At 43.1% G+C, this 21,179-nt stretch overlaps 1 protein-coding gene across 1 annotated transcript; it reads right to left on the bottom strand.

Annotated features, from left to right (window-relative positions):
* Positions 1-1,258: 1,258 nt before the first annotated feature.
* On the bottom strand, positions 1,259-19,619 carry kcnv2a (potassium channel, subfamily V, member 2a; the record flags this gene model as incomplete). Its single annotated transcript, XM_079581148.1, has 9 exons — positions 1,259-1,507; positions 2,640-2,765; positions 3,845-3,961; positions 6,059-6,313; positions 9,470-9,661; positions 11,802-11,973; positions 12,060-12,238; positions 12,934-13,050; positions 19,485-19,619. 9 exons carry the CDS (start codon positions 19,617-19,619, stop codon positions 1,259-1,261), a joined length of 1,542 nt encoding a protein of 513 aa, XP_079437274.1.
* Between the last annotated feature and the right edge of the window lie 1,560 nt (positions 19,620-21,179).

Genomic DNA, 21,179 nt, shown 5'->3' on the forward strand with positions numbered 1-21,179 from the left:
TATGTATGCAACAATATGTATACAACATTATGTATACAACAATATGTATGCAACAATATGTATACAACAATATGTATACAACGATATGTATGCAACAATACGTATACAACATTATGTATACAACAATATGTATACAACGATATGTATGCAACAATATGTATACAACATTATGTATACAACAATATGTATACAACAATACGTATACAACACTATGTATACAACATTATGTATACAACAATATGTATGCAACAATATGTATACAACAATATGTATACAACGATATGTATGCAACAATATGTATGCAACAATATGTATACAACAATACGTATACAACATTATGTATACAACATTATGTATACAACAATATGTATGCAACAATATGTATACAACTATGTATACAACGATATGTATGCAACAATATGTATACAACAATATGTATACAACAATATGTATACAATATGTATGCAACAATATGTACAGTATACAACAAGATGTATGCAACAATATGTATAACAATATGTATACAACAATATGTATACAACAATACGTATACAACATTATGTATACAACATTATGTATACAACAATATGTATGCAACAATATGTATACAACAATATGTATACAACAATATGTATACAACAATATGTATACAACAATATGTATGCAACAATATGTATACAACAATATGTATACAACAATATGTATACAACAATACGTATACAACATTATGTATACAACATTATGTATACAACAATATGTATGCATTATAAAGAATTATATAATTTATGCCAAAATCAAGGCCTTAAATGTCATTAAAATGCATCAAATTGGATTCAAACTGGCATTACATCTACATTTGGTGGAAGATTATGACATTGAAGAACTTATACATTAAAAATGGGTGAGCAATCATACCAAATAAACATTCAGTTACTGCTTTGGCTGAAATTGACCACATTTTCTTGCTCAGAAGTTTCCCGTTTCGTCCAATTCTCTTTCCTCTGTTTGATTAAATGTTTGCAAATTTAAAAAAAAAAAAAGTCTGTGTCATGGCTTTAAAATGTAGGATTTGGGCATTAAAAAGCATTAAATTCGATTTCTGCCTGTGTAAACTCTGATGATGACACACATCATATATTTTTGTTTGATGTATAAATGCAGCAAACTGTTGTCCGTGATAATGAACTTGTGAATAAAATACAAAGAGTTTAGTGTAACGATCCATAACGTGGCCTCTGCCCGTTCGGCGTCACACGGATCAGTTTTTGCGGTTCTGGGCGAGCCTCCGCAGGGCTCTCCGGCTGAAGTGCACCTTGCCGCGGGCCTTGTAGATGGCGGTGTACTCGTTGGCCTTGAGTTTGGTGTAGTAGTCGGAGAACTTGTTGTAGAGGATGGAGATGGGCATGCCGTTCAGAATGATGCCGAAAGAGATGCAGCCGAACGCGAAGATCCGGCCCAGGTTGGTCTCTGGGAACATGTCCCCATAGCCCACAGTGGAGATGCTGGCCTGGAACAGAGCACAGGGTCAGGGGCCCACACCAAACATGGGGGTTTATCACTCCCCCATCGGTCAGCCTTTAGGAAACACTGTGCATAAATAGAGATAAATGTATGTTTTTTTTTACCAGAGGCGCCGGCTAGTACTCAGTTACATTTACTCAAGTACAGTACAAGTACTTCAGTAACTTAAGGCGAGACACTGCAGGTGAATAGGGAAAAAATGTATATTAACAGATATCAATTTGAAACTGTTGCTGTAGATCACTGGCATAAATGTGAGAAAAAAATACATGGCAAGTTTTCTGTCATTTTATCTTTTCATATAAGAACAAGGTGTTTTATGCCTAAAAATGCCCCAAATTTCCCATCTTTTCAGCGACGAAATCTGAGTAATGGATAGAGCTACATTCAAATTTATGGTTTAATTTTATTGATAAATGAGTTGCCAAGACTTTCTCTGAGGGGATTTTGGATTTCTTTAAAACAAGCTGTTTTTTAGTGGAAAAATGTGTAAAAATGTAATTTTCGCCTTATTTTTTGACATTCAAAACTCAATAAATGGGGCTTAAGGGATTAACTAATAAAAAATCCCTCTGAAAAAATCTTCCAAATATTGTTCAGTCCAAGGCTGGAAAATGTGAAGTCTTTAGGTCCGACTGACGTGGACATAGTGTCGCCACAATGACAGAAAATTGTGTTTTGAGAAAAAGGCCCTTGAAATTGTGTTCTCCCATATAAGTCTATGGGGGAACATTGAATCAGTGCAATATTTAAACATGTTATTGTGAAGATTAGGCATATTTTCGGTTTCCGGGTGAAAGTTTATATGTTCAGAGACCAATTTGGCCCAAAACCTGAAAACTGAAAAAAATAAGTTTTGCCTGTAGTGTCTCCCCTTAAGAAGAGTAAGAAAGTGTACCTTTATCTTTATGGAGCAAAATTATAATGAAGTATCTGTACTCATACTTGTCATAAAAGTGGATATTGCTTCATTTTGATCGATAGAGTTTCTCATGTTCTCATGTTGCTTGTTCTTTAGAATCCTTTAGTTTTTCTGTATTTTCCTGGTAACGAACAAGTTGTAACAGTATCCAGATCTAAGTGTCCGTCTGTGGGGCAGACTGAGGGGGGAGACTCACCGCGGCCCACCACCAGGCGTGGGGCATGGAGGTGAAGTTGGTGTTGGACACGTCGTGTTCCACAGTGAAGACCATCGCTGAAAACATGAAGATGGCCATGGCAATGAACAGCAGCAGACAGCCCACCTGCACACAAAGCATGGGTTTATGTGTTATTCCAGATGGAACCACAGCCCTCCATTTTAAGGGCATGTGAAAAACCATTATGTAGCTACAAGAGAAAACATAGCCACAAAGCGATCGCCGTCCACCCAGCCCAAAGCTTTTGTCTCCCTCAGTCTTAGATGATGGTATTATTGCTCCTACCTCTATGTTTTTTTTTCTTTTTCAGTGGTCTTGGTCTTTGGACAATAATAATTAGTTCAAATGATAATCAGTCACATGGTTGTTAGTCAACTTAAAAAAAAAAGTCTGTTCTTTGGATGGTTACAAAAGTGCTAACTATGTCCAGTACAAGAGTTTCCAACCTTTTTTAGCCAGTGAGGTACTTTTATGCAACAAAAAATTCAAAGATACTAGTGTAACTTTGCGACTTACGACTGGCCCAAAGTGTGCAGTCAAAGACGGGCTTCTAGACCCCCAGCCCATCAGTCTGATGGCTACCAGATCACTACTGTAATCATGTTATCTTGTTTGTCTGCTGTGTATAGACTTTCAAGAAACTGTTGCACTCTATAATTCTCCACATGACTTGTAACTTGCCGATATTGCACCTTGTGACTTGCACTCTGTATTGTAGATAACACTTGTAGTTGTAAACGAGGAGTTCAGCCTGGAGGGGTAGTAGCCAAGATGTTTTTTTTTTAACATAAGTTCAATAACAAGTTCCATTTTGTCTTCAAACTTTACTTTATGAACCCAAATGTTTGCAGTTTATGTTGAACATTTTCAAACAGAAAATGCCTCAGAAATGGGACTTTGGGACTGGGCCTCTGCCGAGCGCTGCTTGGAGATCCCTGGTCTGGTCTGGTCTGGTCTGGTCTGTGTACAGTACCATGTTCAGGGATGTGCATACACACTTTCAGACGGAAGAACACACATTAAACATACTGCAAAGTTGGTTGTATTATTATTATTTTTTGATCAATTACTGTAATATTGTATTATGTCTATGATGAGTAGAAATAGGCGTATCACCTGTGTCACCTGTGTATGTGAAAACATTTTGCATTTAGGGCAAATGTATTTGAAGACAGGGGAGAGACCTGCTGGTAGCACTGTCGCAGAGTGAAGCCGAACGCCCTCAGCCCAGTGGAGTGTCGAGCCAGCTTCAGGATCCTGAAGATCCTCATGAGGCGCATGATCCGCAGCACCTGGCCCACCTGCACAGCTCGCACAGAAACAAAACAGCACAACTGGGCACACGGACGTGCTCACGAGGTACAAATCAAATCAAACCAAACGTGAGACCAATGGGCTCCAATTAAAGCTGCATTTTGCAACTTTTAATGGGTAAAAAAGTTGATATTAGTGTGTTTTTGACCTTTCAGTGACCCATTGGCTGTATGGGTGGTTAACATAGTGGCACAGCGGTAAGCGCTTGTGCTTCACAGCAAGAAGGTCCCAGTTGGATTCCCAGAGGGAGCCTTCCTGTGCGGAATTTGCATGTTCTGTGGTCGATGGTCGACAACAGCTGAAAACATCTGGATCGTTCGTAATCTGCGATGTTTGATGGCTAATGTTAACGGATATAGGAAAAAAACATTGAGAAGGCTAACATATCTGAAAAGTACATGTTAACTGTTAACTGCATAAGTTAGGATCGAACAGCGCTTTGTATTTCTCAGGTTTCTGGTAGGTTTCTAGACGGAATGTATAACCATGGAGACAGTTAAAAACCTGAAATAGAATGTGTCGTCGAGCATCCTAGAGGCTGAAGCAGCATGCTCCCCATAACATACAGCCACTGGGTCACTTCTCACATAATGCATCGTAAAAATCAAAACAAAAGTGGGGGAGTGGTTTTCAGACAGAGGGCGTGGTTAAACATGAGGGGGGGGAGTCAAAAGCAACATCAGAGAACTTTTGAATAAGAGCAAGCTACAAAACTACATCGTGGGGCTGATTTTAGGGCTTAAAGTTAGGGTCTAATTAAATTATCCAATTATACTAGGTCCTCAAAAACTGAGAGAGTCTTTATCTGAGCAGATCGTCTCCCTGGATAATGTTGGCATATTGACGAGCTCTATAGTAAAAAATCTTGGAGTTCTGTTTGACCAAGACCTCTCTTTCAAAGCACAGATGAACCAGGTCTGTAGTAAAACAGCGTTCTGTCACCTGCACAACATCCTACCTAAGAGTGATGCAGAAAAACTTATTAATGCTTTTGTTTCATCAAGGCTGGACTGTAACTGCCTGCTGGCAACGTGTCCTAAAAGTTCCCTGAGAAGTTTTCAATCAGTTCAAAATGCAGCTGCAAGATTGTTAACGCGGACTAAGAGAAGAGAACACATCACACCTGTGCTAAAGTCTCTCCACTGGCTTCCTGTTGAGTTTAGAATCAAATTTAAAATCCTGCTCCTCACATTTAAAGTCATAAAGGGTTTGGCTCCGATCTATCTCCAAGACGCTATCGTTCCATATCAGCCAACCAGAGCTCTCCGCTCTCAAAACTCAGGGCTACTAGTGATACCTCGTGTCTCCAAAATCCCTGTTGAAGGAAGAGGCTTTAGCTCCAAGCTCCGGTTTTATGGAATAAACTCCCAGCCCACGTTGAAGAAGCAGACACAGTCCCTACATTTAAGGGCTCAAAGCTCTTCGAATTAGCTTATGATCAGGTCAGGTAAAGCTCTAACCCACAGCCTGAAGTAAAGCTGCCGTTGGAGGAACACTGCTTCTCTAGTTCTTCTTACTGGAGACTTGTTAATCGCTATTCACGTGGTGTCTCCTGTCCCGCTCCCCTTTGGCGGAGTGCCTGTCTCAGATCGAACGGAGGAACCCCACCTACAGGGATTGGACAAGAAGAACTGAAGCTCCAGCAAGGACTGGATGTTCTGCGATCTCGGTCTGTCTACTGAGGGACTCCCAGCCTAGTGTCCGTCCATGGGAGTGGATCTCTCCTTCTGTGGTTCTCCCTGAGGTTTCTCTTTTCTCCCACTGGGTTTTTGAGGTTTTTCTCGCCGTGCTGGAGACACATATTATCCCATGGTGTTTGTAGCCCAAGGCACACGTTCTTACACAGCAGGTACAATGTATGAAGCGTGGTGTAAAATAAAGTGTTTCCATCACTCTTATTCTTGAGCGACTTGAAATGAACCCGATATCTGAACGAAACGCCTGGTCCAGTGCGCAGTTCACGCAGTGGACGTCTTGACATCTGGAATGAGCCTAACAGTAGACGGGGGTGTGGCTGAAACATAGGGGTGTGGTCAAAGCGCAGGGTCACAGTCGTAACAGTGTGAATAAACCAGACCTCTCACCTTCCCGACACGCCCCACCGTCTCAATGTCCTCCGAGTCCAGGTGGATGTCTTCGTACTCGAAGCCCTCCAGCGCCATCTGCAGATAGTGTGGCAGGATGGCAATGAGGTCCACCGTGTTGAGCATGCTTCGTCCAAACTGCTTCAGGTTCGGAGTGGACACCAAGCGGAGCAGGTACTCCAGGGTAAAGAAGGCAATGCACAACGTCTCCACGCCCTCGCCGTATATCCTGCCGTCCAGCATTCCCGAAGCAGTCTGCAGGAGAGAGGGGCCAGGGCCAGGAGACCACACACAAGATCACACAAGATCATACAAGATCGTACAAGATCACACAATATCGTACAAGATCATACAAGATCATACAAGATCACACAAGATCATACAAGATCGTACAAGATCGTACAAGATCATACAAGATCACTGCTGTTCCAAATATGGAGTTTTCTGTTGAAACCACACCAAGTAGGACACATTTTTTAAGTCTTTAGTCTGATGTTTGTGGAATACAGTTACACCCTCACCCTGTACTTGCACTTTTTGGAGTACCCCAGTAACGGCTAATCTTGTTAACAAGCAGAAAACAGTAATCAAACTTGTCTCTGTGCTAATTAGAAGACTGATCCTACTAAACTCCAGCCTAGAGGGGGAGCCATGTTTACATATACTGTGCATTTTTTCTCACTGTCTGACATGAAATTAGAAATAACTTTTAACAGAATTTGAATTTGATGAAATGCCAGAAGAATGAGAGATAGAATTGTTTAGAAAAGCTTACATACACTAAGATGACTATACCTTTAAACAGTTTGGGAAAGCCCAGATGAAGATGTCATGACCTAGGAAGCACGAGTCTGGTTCATCCTTGGGTGCAATTTCAAGACACTTGAAGGTTCAGGTTTAATATAGGTCCAAACAATGATGGAAATGTCCAGCCGTCATACAGATCAGGAAGAAGGCGGGTTCTGTGTCCCAGAGATGAACGTGCTGTGTCTGAAATGTGAAGATCAACCCAAGAACAAATGTAAAAGACCTGGCGAAGACGCTGAACCTGGTAAGAGTTTGTCATTATCCAGAGTGAAACAAGTCCTGCACCGACACGGGCTGAGAGGGAACTCTGCCAGGAACAAGCCCTTACTCCAAAAGAAACTGAAAAAAGCCAGTTTGGAGTATGTAAATAAAAAAAGGATAAAGAAAAAAATATTGTTTGGCCGTAATGACCATTGTTATGCTTGGAGGAAAAAGGGGGAATCTTGTAAGCCTGAGAACACCATTCCAACTTTGATATACGGGGGGGGGCAGCATCATGCTGTGGGGCAGTTTGGCGGCGGGAGGGACTGGTGCACTTCACAAAATAGATCAGACATCATGAAGAAAGAACACTATGTGGAAATATTGGAGCAACATCAGCCAGGAAGTTAAAGCCCAGGGTCTTCTGAATGGACACTGACCCAAAGCAAACTGCTAAACTGGTTACAAAGGGGCTGAAGGAAAACAAAGTCAGTGTTTGGAAGTGGTCATCACACAGTCCAGTTAAAAATGTCTGGGCAGAGCTGAAAAGGAGGAATGGACTTGTGGAAGGATATTCAAAACCTTTGACCCAAAATATACACTTTAAAGGCATTTTGACTAAATATAAATTAAATGTATGTAAACTTTTGGTTTTGTATAAAGTCATAAAAAAAATCTACCTCTCATCCTTCTGGAATTTGACAAATAGAAATAATTTGAACAATCGTGTCAGACAGTAAGAAAAAAATGCAAATGTTTCATTGAACCTGCAGGAACTCACATCACAGAAACCCTCCACCCGCACCCTCAGGTCATCCAGGAGCCTCCACCTTCATGCTCCACCTTCATGCTCCACCTTCATGCTCCACCTTCATGCTCCACCAAGCGCCGAACCATGGGCTTTGGAACAGCCTCCCCGAGGAGCTGAGAGAAAAACCAAACCTGGACTCTTTTAAAGCTAAAATGAAAACCTTCCTTTTTAAGAAAGCTTATAACTGTTGATGCTTTCAAACATGTGTGTGTTTTCTTGTAGCACTCTGAGATTCACTGAATGAAAAGCGCGTTACAAATAAAATGTTTATTGTTTTTATTTTTATAACGTGTATGTAAACATGGTTCATGCTGTATATGAATTTTTTACATGATGTAATGAAGCCTGTTCATTTGGAAAAAATCTAATTTGAACTAAAAGGGATTATGGGATATGGGATCCGTTTCTGGAGGACTTCAAAAAAATTAAAACAGGCAAATGTGTGAATGTGGAGTGCATCCGTGGCCTGAACCTCCTTTTAAAAGTGTTAATGAATGTATTTTTTTTTTTACCCTGAATTTATGTGTATTTCTGTAAAAACTACATTTTCATCAGAAAAAAATACACCAAGTAACAGTGTTGTGTTGCCGATGTGTGTAGTTGCTCATTCATGTTTTTTTTTTATCATTTTAATATCCATTGCCCTCTTAATCATCTGTTGATCTTTAGCCCTGATGTTTTGGTCTAGGTCTAGTTCACACTTGTTCTTCAAATGTTCAAGAATGATTAAGGAATATTAAAATTCTACTATTAAAAACAAAAAAAGGAAGAAACATTTGTTGAAAATAAGGTCCATTGGCTCACTTTACGACTCCGAGGTGCTGTCAGAAGTTTGCCCAGAAGAGAAGTGTCTTTACCCACGGTGGCGCAGCAGTTAGTGCTCGTGCCTCACAGCTCGAAGGTCCCGGGTTCGATTCCCACCTGGACGGGGCCTTTCTGTGTGGAGTTTGCATGTTCTCCAGTGTCTGCGTAGGTTAGTGGTAGGTTATAAAAACATGTAAATAGGTGAATCCTCCAGCCAGGTGTTTCTGACCACCAGCCTGGCTCCACATCATGAGGATGGGTCTCCGAGTGCCGGCAGCTCACTGCTCCTACAGGACGCCCCATGTGACACTGAGGACGGGTCAAATGCAGAGAACACATTTCTCTACAGAGATTAATAAAGTATAACTGAACTTTTCTTTTGAGAAGAAGCATGTTGATCAGGGTGTGTCGTAAAGTGAGCCGATGAACCAAACAATTACAGTTTTTGTGCGTTTCCGTGTCACTGACCACCATGTGACTGAAAACAGTTTATCTTTTGTTATTAAGTCAATTACCAAGTTTTATCTAATAGTTCCATGTGCATTTCGTGTTTATTTCATGTTTAGGGGTTAAACAGGTATTGGCTTGCCCGGGGGTTAAGGGGTTAAACAGTCATCCACCGTTCTTGTGGGTTAAGTTTGAATATGTATTGTTTATTCATTTTGACGGTGTTTTTAGGGAAACTAGGCAAACAAGATGCATGCTAAGACTGGCGTGTGAAAATAATGACGATCTCGAGTCTCGATCGAACTGGAGGGTAGTAACAGTAGTGCCCCGTGTGGCCACACCTGGAAGTGCATATCCTCCACGGTGTTGAGAGTCATGGCGACCAGTGAGATGAGAACGAACATGGAAGAGGCCACAGCCACGACTTTGGCCAGCACCGAGGAAAATGGCTTCTCCATCAGGTTCCACAGAGCACGCCGAGCAGGCCCGTAACGCATATGACAGAACAGATCCTCTCGCTCCTCCACCGCCACCTGCAGGACACAGTAGTATATATCATCTACCAGGAACTCACTGTCAGTCACAGAACGGAATAGGAAATAAACAGGAACAGGAAGAACTGGCACACACAATTTAAAGGGACATTTTAGGATTTTTGACATCGGTCTTAAGTTTCTAATGTTGTTGATTTCTGGAAAATATTCTCTCTGATAGTTTAATGGTTTAGCTCTATAGTCTGTGTAGGGGTAGTGTCAGTGTGGGTGCATTTGGAAGGGATTTTTTGTTATAGCGCCTTGTGGGTCGACCCTCCAAACAGTCACATGAAAAACGATTGACTATTTGCTGATCTTATTCCCATGACAATGGGAATCAACCTTTCTGACAACACGCATGTGCATTTTCCTGATGTCACAATATGGTCTCCTCTCCCTCTCATGGTTAAACAGTGACACTGATACACACAGCAAAGCTTTACTGAGCAGCAGAAAGAAAAGAGGGGCAGAAGAAAGACATACTGATGATATGAAGTTGATCCATCTTGCAAAGATATTTACTGATTTGGACTCTTGATAACTGGGTATGGACTAGGCTCTCCCCTGGTTTATCGGAACTTTTTTCTACTCTCCCACCCCCGCCCTCCAGTCGACATGTGGGCGCCCCTCCCTACTCAAGAAAAAAGCGCCTGCCCTGGTGTACTGTGTGTTTCCTATGTCTTGATGTTTTTATACATGTGCTTTGCATTAACTTAGCCTGATTGTAATTTCACATATCTTCTTTTGTAAGGCACATTGAGTTGCCTTGTGTACAAAATGTGCGGTATAAATAAAGTTGCCTTGCCTCGCCTTTGCCTCGTGAGAGCTGTAAGACTAAACGTCCGGCAGTGTGTAGCATACAAAAAAAATAGTTCTTTCATTTTGCAAAATGAGAAATGAAAGTGAGAATAGACCTCTTGTTTCAGTCGGTTTGCGGTGGATTCACACTGACCCTGGAGCCCCTTTACAGCGACATAAGTAGAGCCTGTGTAAAAACGACCTTAGGTCCTGCTGTTCAGACAGTGCTGATGTCCGTGTAGTGCCGTATAGCTGGACATGATTGAAGGTCCGGGGTCTGCAGGTTCCACAGGTAGGACATTCATGTTACACATTCAGCTGTAGGCGCTGATGCTGTCAGATCAAATTTTTAAAATAGCTCGGGTCTGAATCTGTCTTTTCTCCCATTGTGGCCCGGTTCCGGGCAATGGGCCTAGGGGTTGTTGCGCAAGGCCCTGGTGCAAGTTTGGCGCTATTAATTCAGGCAGACACTGTTTAATCATTCCTGTGATTTTGATGAAGATTGACCACATTTAGTGACCAATTTAGGCAGAAATGTGAGAAATTCCAGACGATGTACTTACTTTTTCTTGGCCCTGTAAGTCCCTGTTGTAATGGTCAGCGGGCGCTGTGCATGCAAGTTACAAGTTAGCCTGGAATAGTTCACTGGTTTCACAAAGAAAAACCACCCTCTGCAGTAGGCTTGTTGATGATAATGCCCGGTCTGGCACCGGTGAAGTTGGGTAGATATTGGATATTCGGCAGATATTCAAAGCGGGAGCTGCAGCGCCTGTGAAGCCACCAGACACCCACGGGAGAGCAGATAACGATCGTACACTAATATTTGGTCAGACTTAGGGGCTGTCAGCAAATTACTGTACTTAAATTGTGGTTGTGTAGTAGGCCTACATGCCATTTATGCATGCGAGTCTGCACAATGCGCCCACTCCCTGCCCGCGATGGGCCCTTCAAGTGCTGACGCACCGGGGCCCACGGCACTTGGGCACCGGCGTACCCCGTCTTAACCAAGCTGCTGGTACAGGCTCCTGTCACTGGTTCCTAACCCTATTATAATCTCTGTGTGGCGTTTCAGGACACCTGAGAGCAAACTGAGCAGAGACCTTTGAGCCAAACATCTGTCCCAAACTGGGCCAAGAAACAGCTTATCTTGCGCACATCTGTCCAGGCGTGGTTTATGGGAGGGCATGAGCACACAGGCAGGATCAGCTCAGGCGGGGGACAGACTATGGGAAATCTTTTCAGTCGTGTAAAGACTCACATGAGTGAACATAGTGACTAAAGACTAGAGAACACCCTGACCTGTGTTTACTCCTGCCCCCCCCCGGTGCAGGATGGTTCTAACCTCGTCCAGCAGCAGTTTCTGGATCTTGAGCTGTTCGTTAAGCTCGTCCTGGCGCTCCTCGAACGAGATGCGGCAGCAGCGCTGGGTGTTGCGGATCCGCACACCCCAGTAGTTCATCTCCTCCAGGAAGCTCCGCGGACACAGCTCGTCTTTGATCCACAGCACACCCGTCCTGGACACAAAGACAAAAGCATTCACATAATCGCTAGTGGGAGAGAAACTGATTGTTTTCACTTGCAGAAGGTGTGACAGACTCACCTGTAGAAGGTGAAGATGTGATGGAATACTGAGGGATCTCTGTCGAAGAAGAATTCTTGGCTTTGGACGATATAGTCGTCACACAGGTCCAGTCTGCGGCTGTGCTCAGAACACGTGGCCAGGCGCCCGATCCGGCTCTTGGGGTAGCGTGCAGCCAGCTGGTAAGACAACTGATACGCCTGAGGGTAGAGGACATTAGTGAGGACACCCTCCCCAGGAGATTTAGCTAGAGCTTTTCATTCTGAACAATATTTTGAGGGCTCTGGCTCATATATGCTCCCTTTTTGTACACAAATAGATCCGTATGTTCCAACCATTGTTACTGCCGCTACATTTATGCTTCCACACGTTCCTAATGGCCAGGCTGTGTTATCCAAAGTGTTAGAGGATAAAATGAAATAGCTATTTCTCATACGTTGTACTCTCCGTGGGCCAAGCTGTACAGTGGTACGATCTATGTCCTTTACCGCGGTCCTCCAGCACCTTCCCTCAGCCACTGAATGTTTGCTTGCTTATCAGTATGATGCTCGACAGAGGGTATTTATCCCTCTTCTGCGGATGCATAGACGATCTTGAATGATAAGACTAGTGCAACGTCTCGAGTTCATGTCTCCGGGTCACACACCAATGGTAAATACATTTCTCTTGCATAAGACATTCGGACTGTTGCCTATTCTTAATCTATCCTCTCGGACGCCATTGTTATTTCTCTAACACAAAGTTACCAACCAAGAAATAATTCGGGCAAAACTAAGACAAAATTAGTCTCAAAATGCAAATTAAGTTTCAGATTAATGTGTGTGGTCTCGAAAATAAACCCTGGTTTAGGGGGGGAGGGAGACTGGAGGACAGGGATGAAAGACGGGACACTCACCGTACCCCCGACGTTGATATTTAGGGTGAACCTTTTTGTGGGAGACACGGGGAACTGCTCCTGGTCCTCTTCATGTTCATATTCGGCATAAATGTCATAGATGTCTCGGCTCACGTCCTGTCAATGAGCAAAACACACATAAACTATAGGATAAAGCACAGAGAGGACTCAGGTGTGCTTATTAACATACTAAAAGTCTACCAAAATCTGACCACTGGAAAGGTCTAATTTTCAAGATGGCGTCCAAGAGGGTGGCGAGATCCTTAAAATGCCCATTACTCCTTTATTATTCATCTTAAACAAGTCATTTTGGTGTCTAACCCCATGTTTTGGGGATCTAGGAATCCCATGTTCAAATTGTAGTGACATGATTATACAATTGTGAAATAGAAATGGTGGACAAAGACTCTATATATTAACATTAGCGAGTTTGTCACGGCAAAGACACACATTTTCAACGCAACCTTACATCGCTTCCCAGAGGCTTAGAGGGGCATGGATTTAAAGCCCCAACCCTGTTCTTCCCAACGCAATAAAAGGTAAGTCTCTACGACATTTACTCGCAGAGATATTCCTAAGTCTGTGAGACCACGTCGGCCCTGACATGGTAGACCTGTTATCTTAGCATTTTAGCCATTAGCATATTTAAAGTATAGTGAAATGATTACAATTAGAAAGTGATTACAAATCTCTTATTTATTTTTGAAGAAATACCTTTGATTTGCACCAGATTTACAAATAGTCATTGTCACACCCTTCCTCCCGTAATGATTACCATAAATGCTCTAATATAGGCCGTGGCCTTTATTTACTCAAGGGCATCTAGGACCAGGCCTTGATTGGAACCAGGCCACAATTAGAGACAGGCCTTTATTTCTATTTGAGCAAAATGGACGACCAGGAAAATGAAGAAAAACGAGATTTGTGTCCATTTGTACCTAAAATATTAGGTTCATTTATTAATGAACATTTCAAACCCTCTCCCAGCGGCTGGAACATTGACGCCTTTTATTTTGTCGGGACAACAGGAAGTGTTTCGTTGCTGTTAGCGGAGCTTTGACATCAATGTCACTGCAGGTTTCTGTTTCGTTTTTACTGGACCGGATTATTTGTTGTTATCTCGTGTAAAAGGCGAGTTTAGACGGAGCGTTTGTGTTTGTGATCGATCATGAGACTGACCCGAGAGAAGACGAGACGCTCGCGCTGATGGGAGGAGTTATTTTGAGGCGTGGGATTGACCTGCACACGGAGCAGCTGGACGTGCTTTGAAGACGCGATGGAGACTTTATTAAAACCCTGGAGGGTCACACAACTCTCCCCCTGTTTCCAAATATAGTCTGTGGAGGTTTGAAAAGTGGCTAAATCTGTGTCAAAGTTGCGCTCGGATCAGCTCAGCATCCCCATCGGCCCGGGTTCCCGTTTGTTACGTCCTGCGCGTGAGTTTTCATTTATCATTTATCTAGTATGAGACAAATTCCTAACATGGGGAATATTTCTACCGCTATAGTTTCTATGGAATGGTTTATATGGAAAATGGAATACAGGCCAGTATTAGAGAATTTACGGTATGTGGATTGTCACAATTTTCCACTTGGCATGGTTCACAAGTAGACGTGCATGGTAGTCACGTGTACTTGTGACGTGACTACAGTATTTCTTCAAAAATAAATAAGAGATTAGTAATCACTTTCTTATTGTAATCATTTCACTATAATTTGAGGGAGTCGCCCAATTCGTTTTAGATGTGCACATTCAGAGAACCAGAGTTACTGTAAGTAACTGTGCTCATGTGAACCGTGTGGATTAAACTCCACTTTTAAACAAAAAGGCCACGGAGAACGGCTTTACTCTCGTCTATTCGTCAAACTACTGTCCTGATACACTAGACTCACCAGACACAATATTGTGACACAATATTGTGACAATCCACATAATCATTACGGGAGCATGAGGTGCAGTGAGCCCCGGAGACAGACGGCCGAGCGGGACACGAGCGGAGAAGCACTCGCGCTTTGGAAGTCTCCTGCTCATCCACTTCAGCAGACTGCTCCACTTTGGTGTTATATGTGGCAAAGTAGGCGGAGAGTGAGTGAGGCTGTCAGAGGCTGTCAGAGCCTGTCCCGTAACAACGCGTTGATTAATCAGTGAAACAACACCGTAGTTTGACTGAGATGCGGGGCCCTTACGGCTGTGGGGGCCCTACGCACCTTGCGTTGTAAGTTAGGAAAAAACGGCTCTGAAAGAAACCAGGCTGTTTTTTGTAAGGTACATTTTAGAAATCACATACTAATGAGGGCCGGGCTTTGATTGACAGGCAGTTAGAATTAGCGCTAATGGACCAAACTACACTACAGTGAAGATCCCGCCCTTATGCCGTTTTTAGGAACGTACTCTGTCAGAGCAGCCTCGAGGAGTGAGGAGACGAGCTTATTCATTATTATGTCTATGAGCTCAGCTTGTTCTACTTCCTTGGCCGGCCCCCCTTGTGCAGGAGCAGTGGGGGTGGGGTTTTCAACACAGCTGAAGTGCGTGAGTCATTTACGCACAGGTGTCTGTTAACATTGCTCTGTGGTTGGTGGTCTGCCTGTACCATGCAGCTCACCTGTGTATTCCCGGTGGCTTCTCTCCGGTCGCCAGCCGGCATAGGGAATGAATGGAAGCTCGCCGCTCCATTCACTTCCGCCGCTGTAGGTGTGAGCGCGGTGTGGCTCAAGCTAACGGTAGCGCCACAGCCCATACAGTGATTTACGGTTTTGGTCCAGCACGCCCAAATAAAAGCACCGTCTCACTCATTAGTCCAGCAGTTCATTAGTTCAACTTTCTTTGCCTAAATATTAGCAGACAAAACTCATTCAATCACTCAATTGAAAGAAAATAATTTTTGGGAGATTTGGCCCGTCCTCGCTCTGCAGCCTGCACTTTCTCTCTCCTGAGTCCCCTCAAAATTCTCGCTTTAGAGTTTTTAGACTTTATTGTCCCCAGGGGGAAATTCTCTTTCACGTACAGAGTGCATGTTTGACAAAGGACAGACAGAACAACAGAGAACAAACAGTATGGAGCACACTCAGCGAGGCCTGTTGTTAAGATATGAACATTTAAGAAAAAGGTCAGGCTTTTCAGTGATCTGGTCGGTGAGAGGAGTTGCTCGCAAAAACATGTAACTTTTGGACATTGAGAGACTCATTCGTGACAGGATCGCATGTGGGATTAACAGCAGTAACATGTGACTGTTACTTTGAAAACTGCAGGGCCATAGTGGGGCACGCAGTGGAAGACGTTCACGCAGTGCATGGAGCTTCACAGCTTCCAGCAGAAGGAAAGCACCGTGGATTGCAAGTTTTGCGGCAAGACGCATGAGAGAAGCATACAGAAATGTCCAGCATTTGGAAAGAAATGCCAAAAATGTGGTAAGGAAAACCACCGTGCGGCTAAGTGTACAGCCGCAAAGAAAACCCAAAGAAGAAGAAATCTGTGCACAATATTACTGAATGTGAAAGTCAATATGACATACTGTGTGTTAGAGACGTAGCAGACAGTGAACATGTAAATGCTGTTGACTCTAACAAAGGTAATGACACCCAGTTGTTTGCAGGCCTGCTCCTAGGGAAAGATATTGTAACATTTCAGATCGATTGTGGAGCTACATGTAATGTTTTGCCTCTCAACATGCTGAACACAGATGCTAAGCTTGAGGATACAAAGTCTGTGTTAGTGATGTACAATGGAAGAAAAGTGAAGCCACAGGGTAAATGTAAAGTGAAATTAAGAAACCCTTGAAACCAAAAACTGGACCAGCTAGAGTTTCAGGTTTTTGACAAAGATTGTACTGTACCACTGATTGAAACTCATAAAAGTACACGGTAACACTTTATAATGAGGTTACATGAAGTCATGCATGAATAACATGAAATTATACATGAATGAATGCATGATTTCATGATGTAGTCATGTATGATGATACCATGACTCATCATGAGTTAACATGACTTCATGTTAAGTAACGACTGTAATGAATTCATGAGAAAATCGTGTTAATATATCATGATGAATTCACTAAAATGTGTGGATTTTTTAACAAAAACATTAGCTAATCATAGTTATGAAGTTTATGCACGAATATCATGATTCATCTTTTTTAAGAAAATGAGTTTGCAAGATATAAATTTACACAACATTTACTGCTGTAATGAACTCATCATGAGCTGATCTTAGTTGTTTAGTAACACCAGGAAGTCTAGCGAATGTAGTGTGTGAGTGAGTGGTTGGTGGTGGTCGGAGGGGTCGATGGCGCAGACTGGTTGCCTCGCTTCCGTCAGTCTACCCCAGGGCAGCTGTGGCTACAATAGTAGCTTACCACCACCAGGTATGGAGTGAATGAATAATGCAATGTAAAGCGTCTTTGAGTGTCCAGAAAAGCGCTATATAAAACCGATGCATTATTATTATTATTAGTTCATTCATAAGTTGATGATGATTGCGTCCCCTTTACTAAAGTGATGCACTTTTATGCTTTGGAAAACCAGTTGTAATGAGGTTGACGGACAATATTTGGGTATTTACAATATTGGCCGATAGAGCCTTCCTCTTTTTTGCATTGGAAAGAGCTTTAACATGAGCCTTCCTGGGCCTCAGGACTGGAGAAATGTTGCGGTGAAAATGGGTACATCTTTGATGTTGTAGACTTTTATGTATCATTTTGGAACCATCCCCTCCTGGAACCGCCACCTTAACGTGGTGGGGGGGTTTGAGCACTCGAATGATCCTGGGAGCTCTGTTGTCGGGGGCTTCGTGCCCCTGTAGGGTCTCCCAGGGCAAACAGGTCCTAGGTGACGGGTCAGACAAAGAGCGGTTCAGAAGCCCCTGATGAGAGACCAACAGGCCCGGTTAGAACCATGAGGCCGTCCTTCCGTGGACCCACCACCTGCAGGGGGGTCTGATAAGGGGCTGGTGCCATGTGATTTGGGCAGTTCCAACAGCTGCCCCCACGACCCGGCAACGGACAAGTGGAAGAAAATGGATGGATGGATTTTGGAACCATAAGAGACAAACATTTAACATTTTTAGACATATTTTAAAAATTGTTTAAAAAAAAAACTGTTTCTGTTGATGTAACCGCCCAGAGCAGCTGAAGGTCCTGATTTGATGAAGCCAACAGAACAACATCGTCTGCAGCAGAGATGAGATCCTGAGGTTCCCAAACCGGACACCCTCTGGTTTGGGAAAAATCCACTTGTGAAATATGAATAATGTTTAGACATTAATGGTAATAACTAAACAGTGGAAGCAGAATTGCAGGTAAAATTGTATTAAAAATCATCAGATTGAACCTTTAGTTGTGTAGCTTGACACTGACACTGACTTTATCATCCACATCTACAAAAATTGTATGAACACAAAAAAGGAAATGCGAGTGTAACATTGGCCTTTTATGAAACTCGTTTACCATATATGGGCAATGACATCATCTTTGATGACTGATTAGACCATATTAACGCAAGAATTTGCCTTGATAATGTTGATTTTTTAAATCAGCGCCCTCATATTGGTAGAAAAGATAAGCTTCCGTTTCAAAACACAAAACTAAATATTTGACCATATATGAATGATGAGGTCATCTTTGATGACCAATTTGACCATGTTAACACAAGAATTTGGTTTGGCAATATAGATTTTTTAAATCAGTGCCCTCGAATTCGCTATGTCTCTAAAAAATCAGAAAGGTCAGTTTTGAAGCATGTTTTTTACAGTGTTAATTAATGGAAAACCCTACAGTCTCTCCCTGACTGTAGGGTTTTCCATTGGTAATGTGCAGTCCTGTCATCACACTGCACCACAAACCAAAACATACGTTTCATTCACAAATATATATGTTAAATATAATCATATTTTACGTGAATAAATCTGAGCAAGCAGATTAGACATTGTGAATAAATCTGGAATTAATTTACATTTTTGTATCAATGAATCAATATGACACAAATTTCACCCCATACACTGGACCCCACGAGTCATGACAACAGCGAATGTTGTCAAAATGTTGTCAAAATGTTGAAATGAAATGAAACACAAAACTTTTGTCGCTTCATATGTCACGACCGAAGAGTCCTACAACTGTATAAATGTTGTAAAAGTGCATCAGAAACCCATCTCCTCTGCCTCGCCGCTAAACAGACTCCCCTTTGTCTCTTATAAACACACAAAACGGACGGAGGGCAAAGATCGGACCATGTTCTAGCCCATGGAGGCTGAACTGTGTTTGTGGCATCAGAAATAGACGACATCCTTTTAATTCTGTAAAATAACTAAGCCAAGTCTACAAACTGGCTGCTTTAAAGGTGCATTATGTAACTTTTCTGGATGGACCATGAGCAGTGAAAACCTACCAGAAACCCTTATCAAACACACATCAATTCACGCACTCATACAGGATTTCTGTGTGTGCCTCTGGCTTGTTCCATCTGGTTAAAGCAAATGTGTTCAAAGCTAATATTTTTCACACCGAATACAATTGCAATGATGACTTATTCTACATGACTGTGGGAGGCACTCACCTGGAGGGAGGTCCACGGCTTGAGGCAGGTGCTGATGCGGAGCAGCTGGTCCTGGTCCGAGTCACTCTCGGCGGTGTGGCCCAGTTTGTAGTTGTGGAACAGACTGCGGCTCCGAGCGCGGAGTGTGGTTAACATGCTTCGACTGGAGAGAGGCGCGGACCAAAGTGTTCCAGAGGAGAGACAGGAGGACGGGTCTTCACCAGTGCAGCTGTGGACTAATCACTGCTGATCCCTCCACTGCACACACTTAAATACCTTTATCCTCGCAATCTCTGCACACGCTCATCGGGGCGGGCGGCCACCGATGGAGTGCACACACCCTCCAGTCACCGGCTCCAGTCTCATCAGAGCATAAGGCACCACCTCAGGAGTATATGCAAGTCAAAATTATATAGTCAGATTAGAACATGACTTGTCCAGAAGCATCCACGTTCAGGTGTGAGAGGAATGTCTAAACCAAAGTAAACCAGGACTAAACTGACTGTCGCTGGTGCTTTTCAACTTTCCTGCAGCTTTAAATTAACCGACAGAGGTCACAAAGAGGACCAGGTAAATGCTTTACTCCATTAAACTCCATGTTGTTTTTATTGTATTATTTTCATTTGTTATCGAAAATAATTCAATCATTTAATTTGGGCCATTATTATTAATTATGTATTGCATTTTGGCAACTCTCATGGCCTGTCTCACCTCTTTGTTCACTTCTTTCTTTTCCTCTTCTCAGTCAGTGTAGAAAAGCGTCTTTTTCCGATTCAGCACCTCCTTTAGCTGTTTGGTCAACCAGGGTTTGTTATTTGAATGAATTAGTTAGGTTATAAAAAGATTTCCAAAGCTTTGAAAATCTCCCAATGTACTGTTAAATACACCATCCAGAAATGGACAGAGTATGGCATCATTGCAAATCTACCAAGACACGGCCGTCCTCCTTAACTTACTGACCGAACCAGCACTGACCAGAGCTGTTACCAAGAAGCCTATGATGACCCTGGATGAACTGCAGAGAGCTCCAGCTCACACTCACCTCCTCTAGCTGTTCTGGGGGACCCCGAGGCAACACCAGGCCAACTTGGAGACATAGTTCCACCAACATGTCCTGGGCCTTCCACGAGGCGTGAAGGAGCAGCGACTCTACTCTGAGCTCTTTCCGGGAACTGAGCTCCCCAGCCACCCTGCGAAGGAAACTCATTTCGGCCGCTTGTGTCCTTTCGGTCATGACCCAAATCTCATGACCATAGGTGAGGGTGGGAACATAGACCGATCGGTAAATCGAGAGCTTTGCCCCCAGACTCCGCTCTCTCTTCACCACAACAGTCCGATACAGCGACCGCATCACTGCTGACGCCGCACCGATCCGTCTGTCGACCTCCTGCTCCATCCGTCCCTCACACGTGAACACGACCCCGAAGAAGAAGATCCTTATTTATACAGCGCCTTTCGCAGACATAGTCACAAATCGCTTTACATGAGAATTTTACATTCACTCCATACTCGGTGGTGGTAAACTACTTTTGTAGCTTCAGTTTCCCCTGGGGGAGACTGACAGAAGCGCCGTCGTGACATACTTGAACTTGAACTCCTCCACTTGAGGCAAGGACTCCCCACCAACCTGATGAGGGAATGCCACCTTTTACCGGTGGAGAACCATGGCCTTGGATTTGGAGGCCCCAGAGCAGCTGAAGGTCCTGATTTGATGAA

The sequence above is a fragment of the Gobius niger genome, assembly GCF_951799975.1.
Source record: "Gobius niger genome assembly, chromosome: 22".
Lineage (NCBI taxonomy): Eukaryota > Metazoa > Chordata > Actinopteri > Gobiiformes > Gobiidae > Gobius > Gobius niger.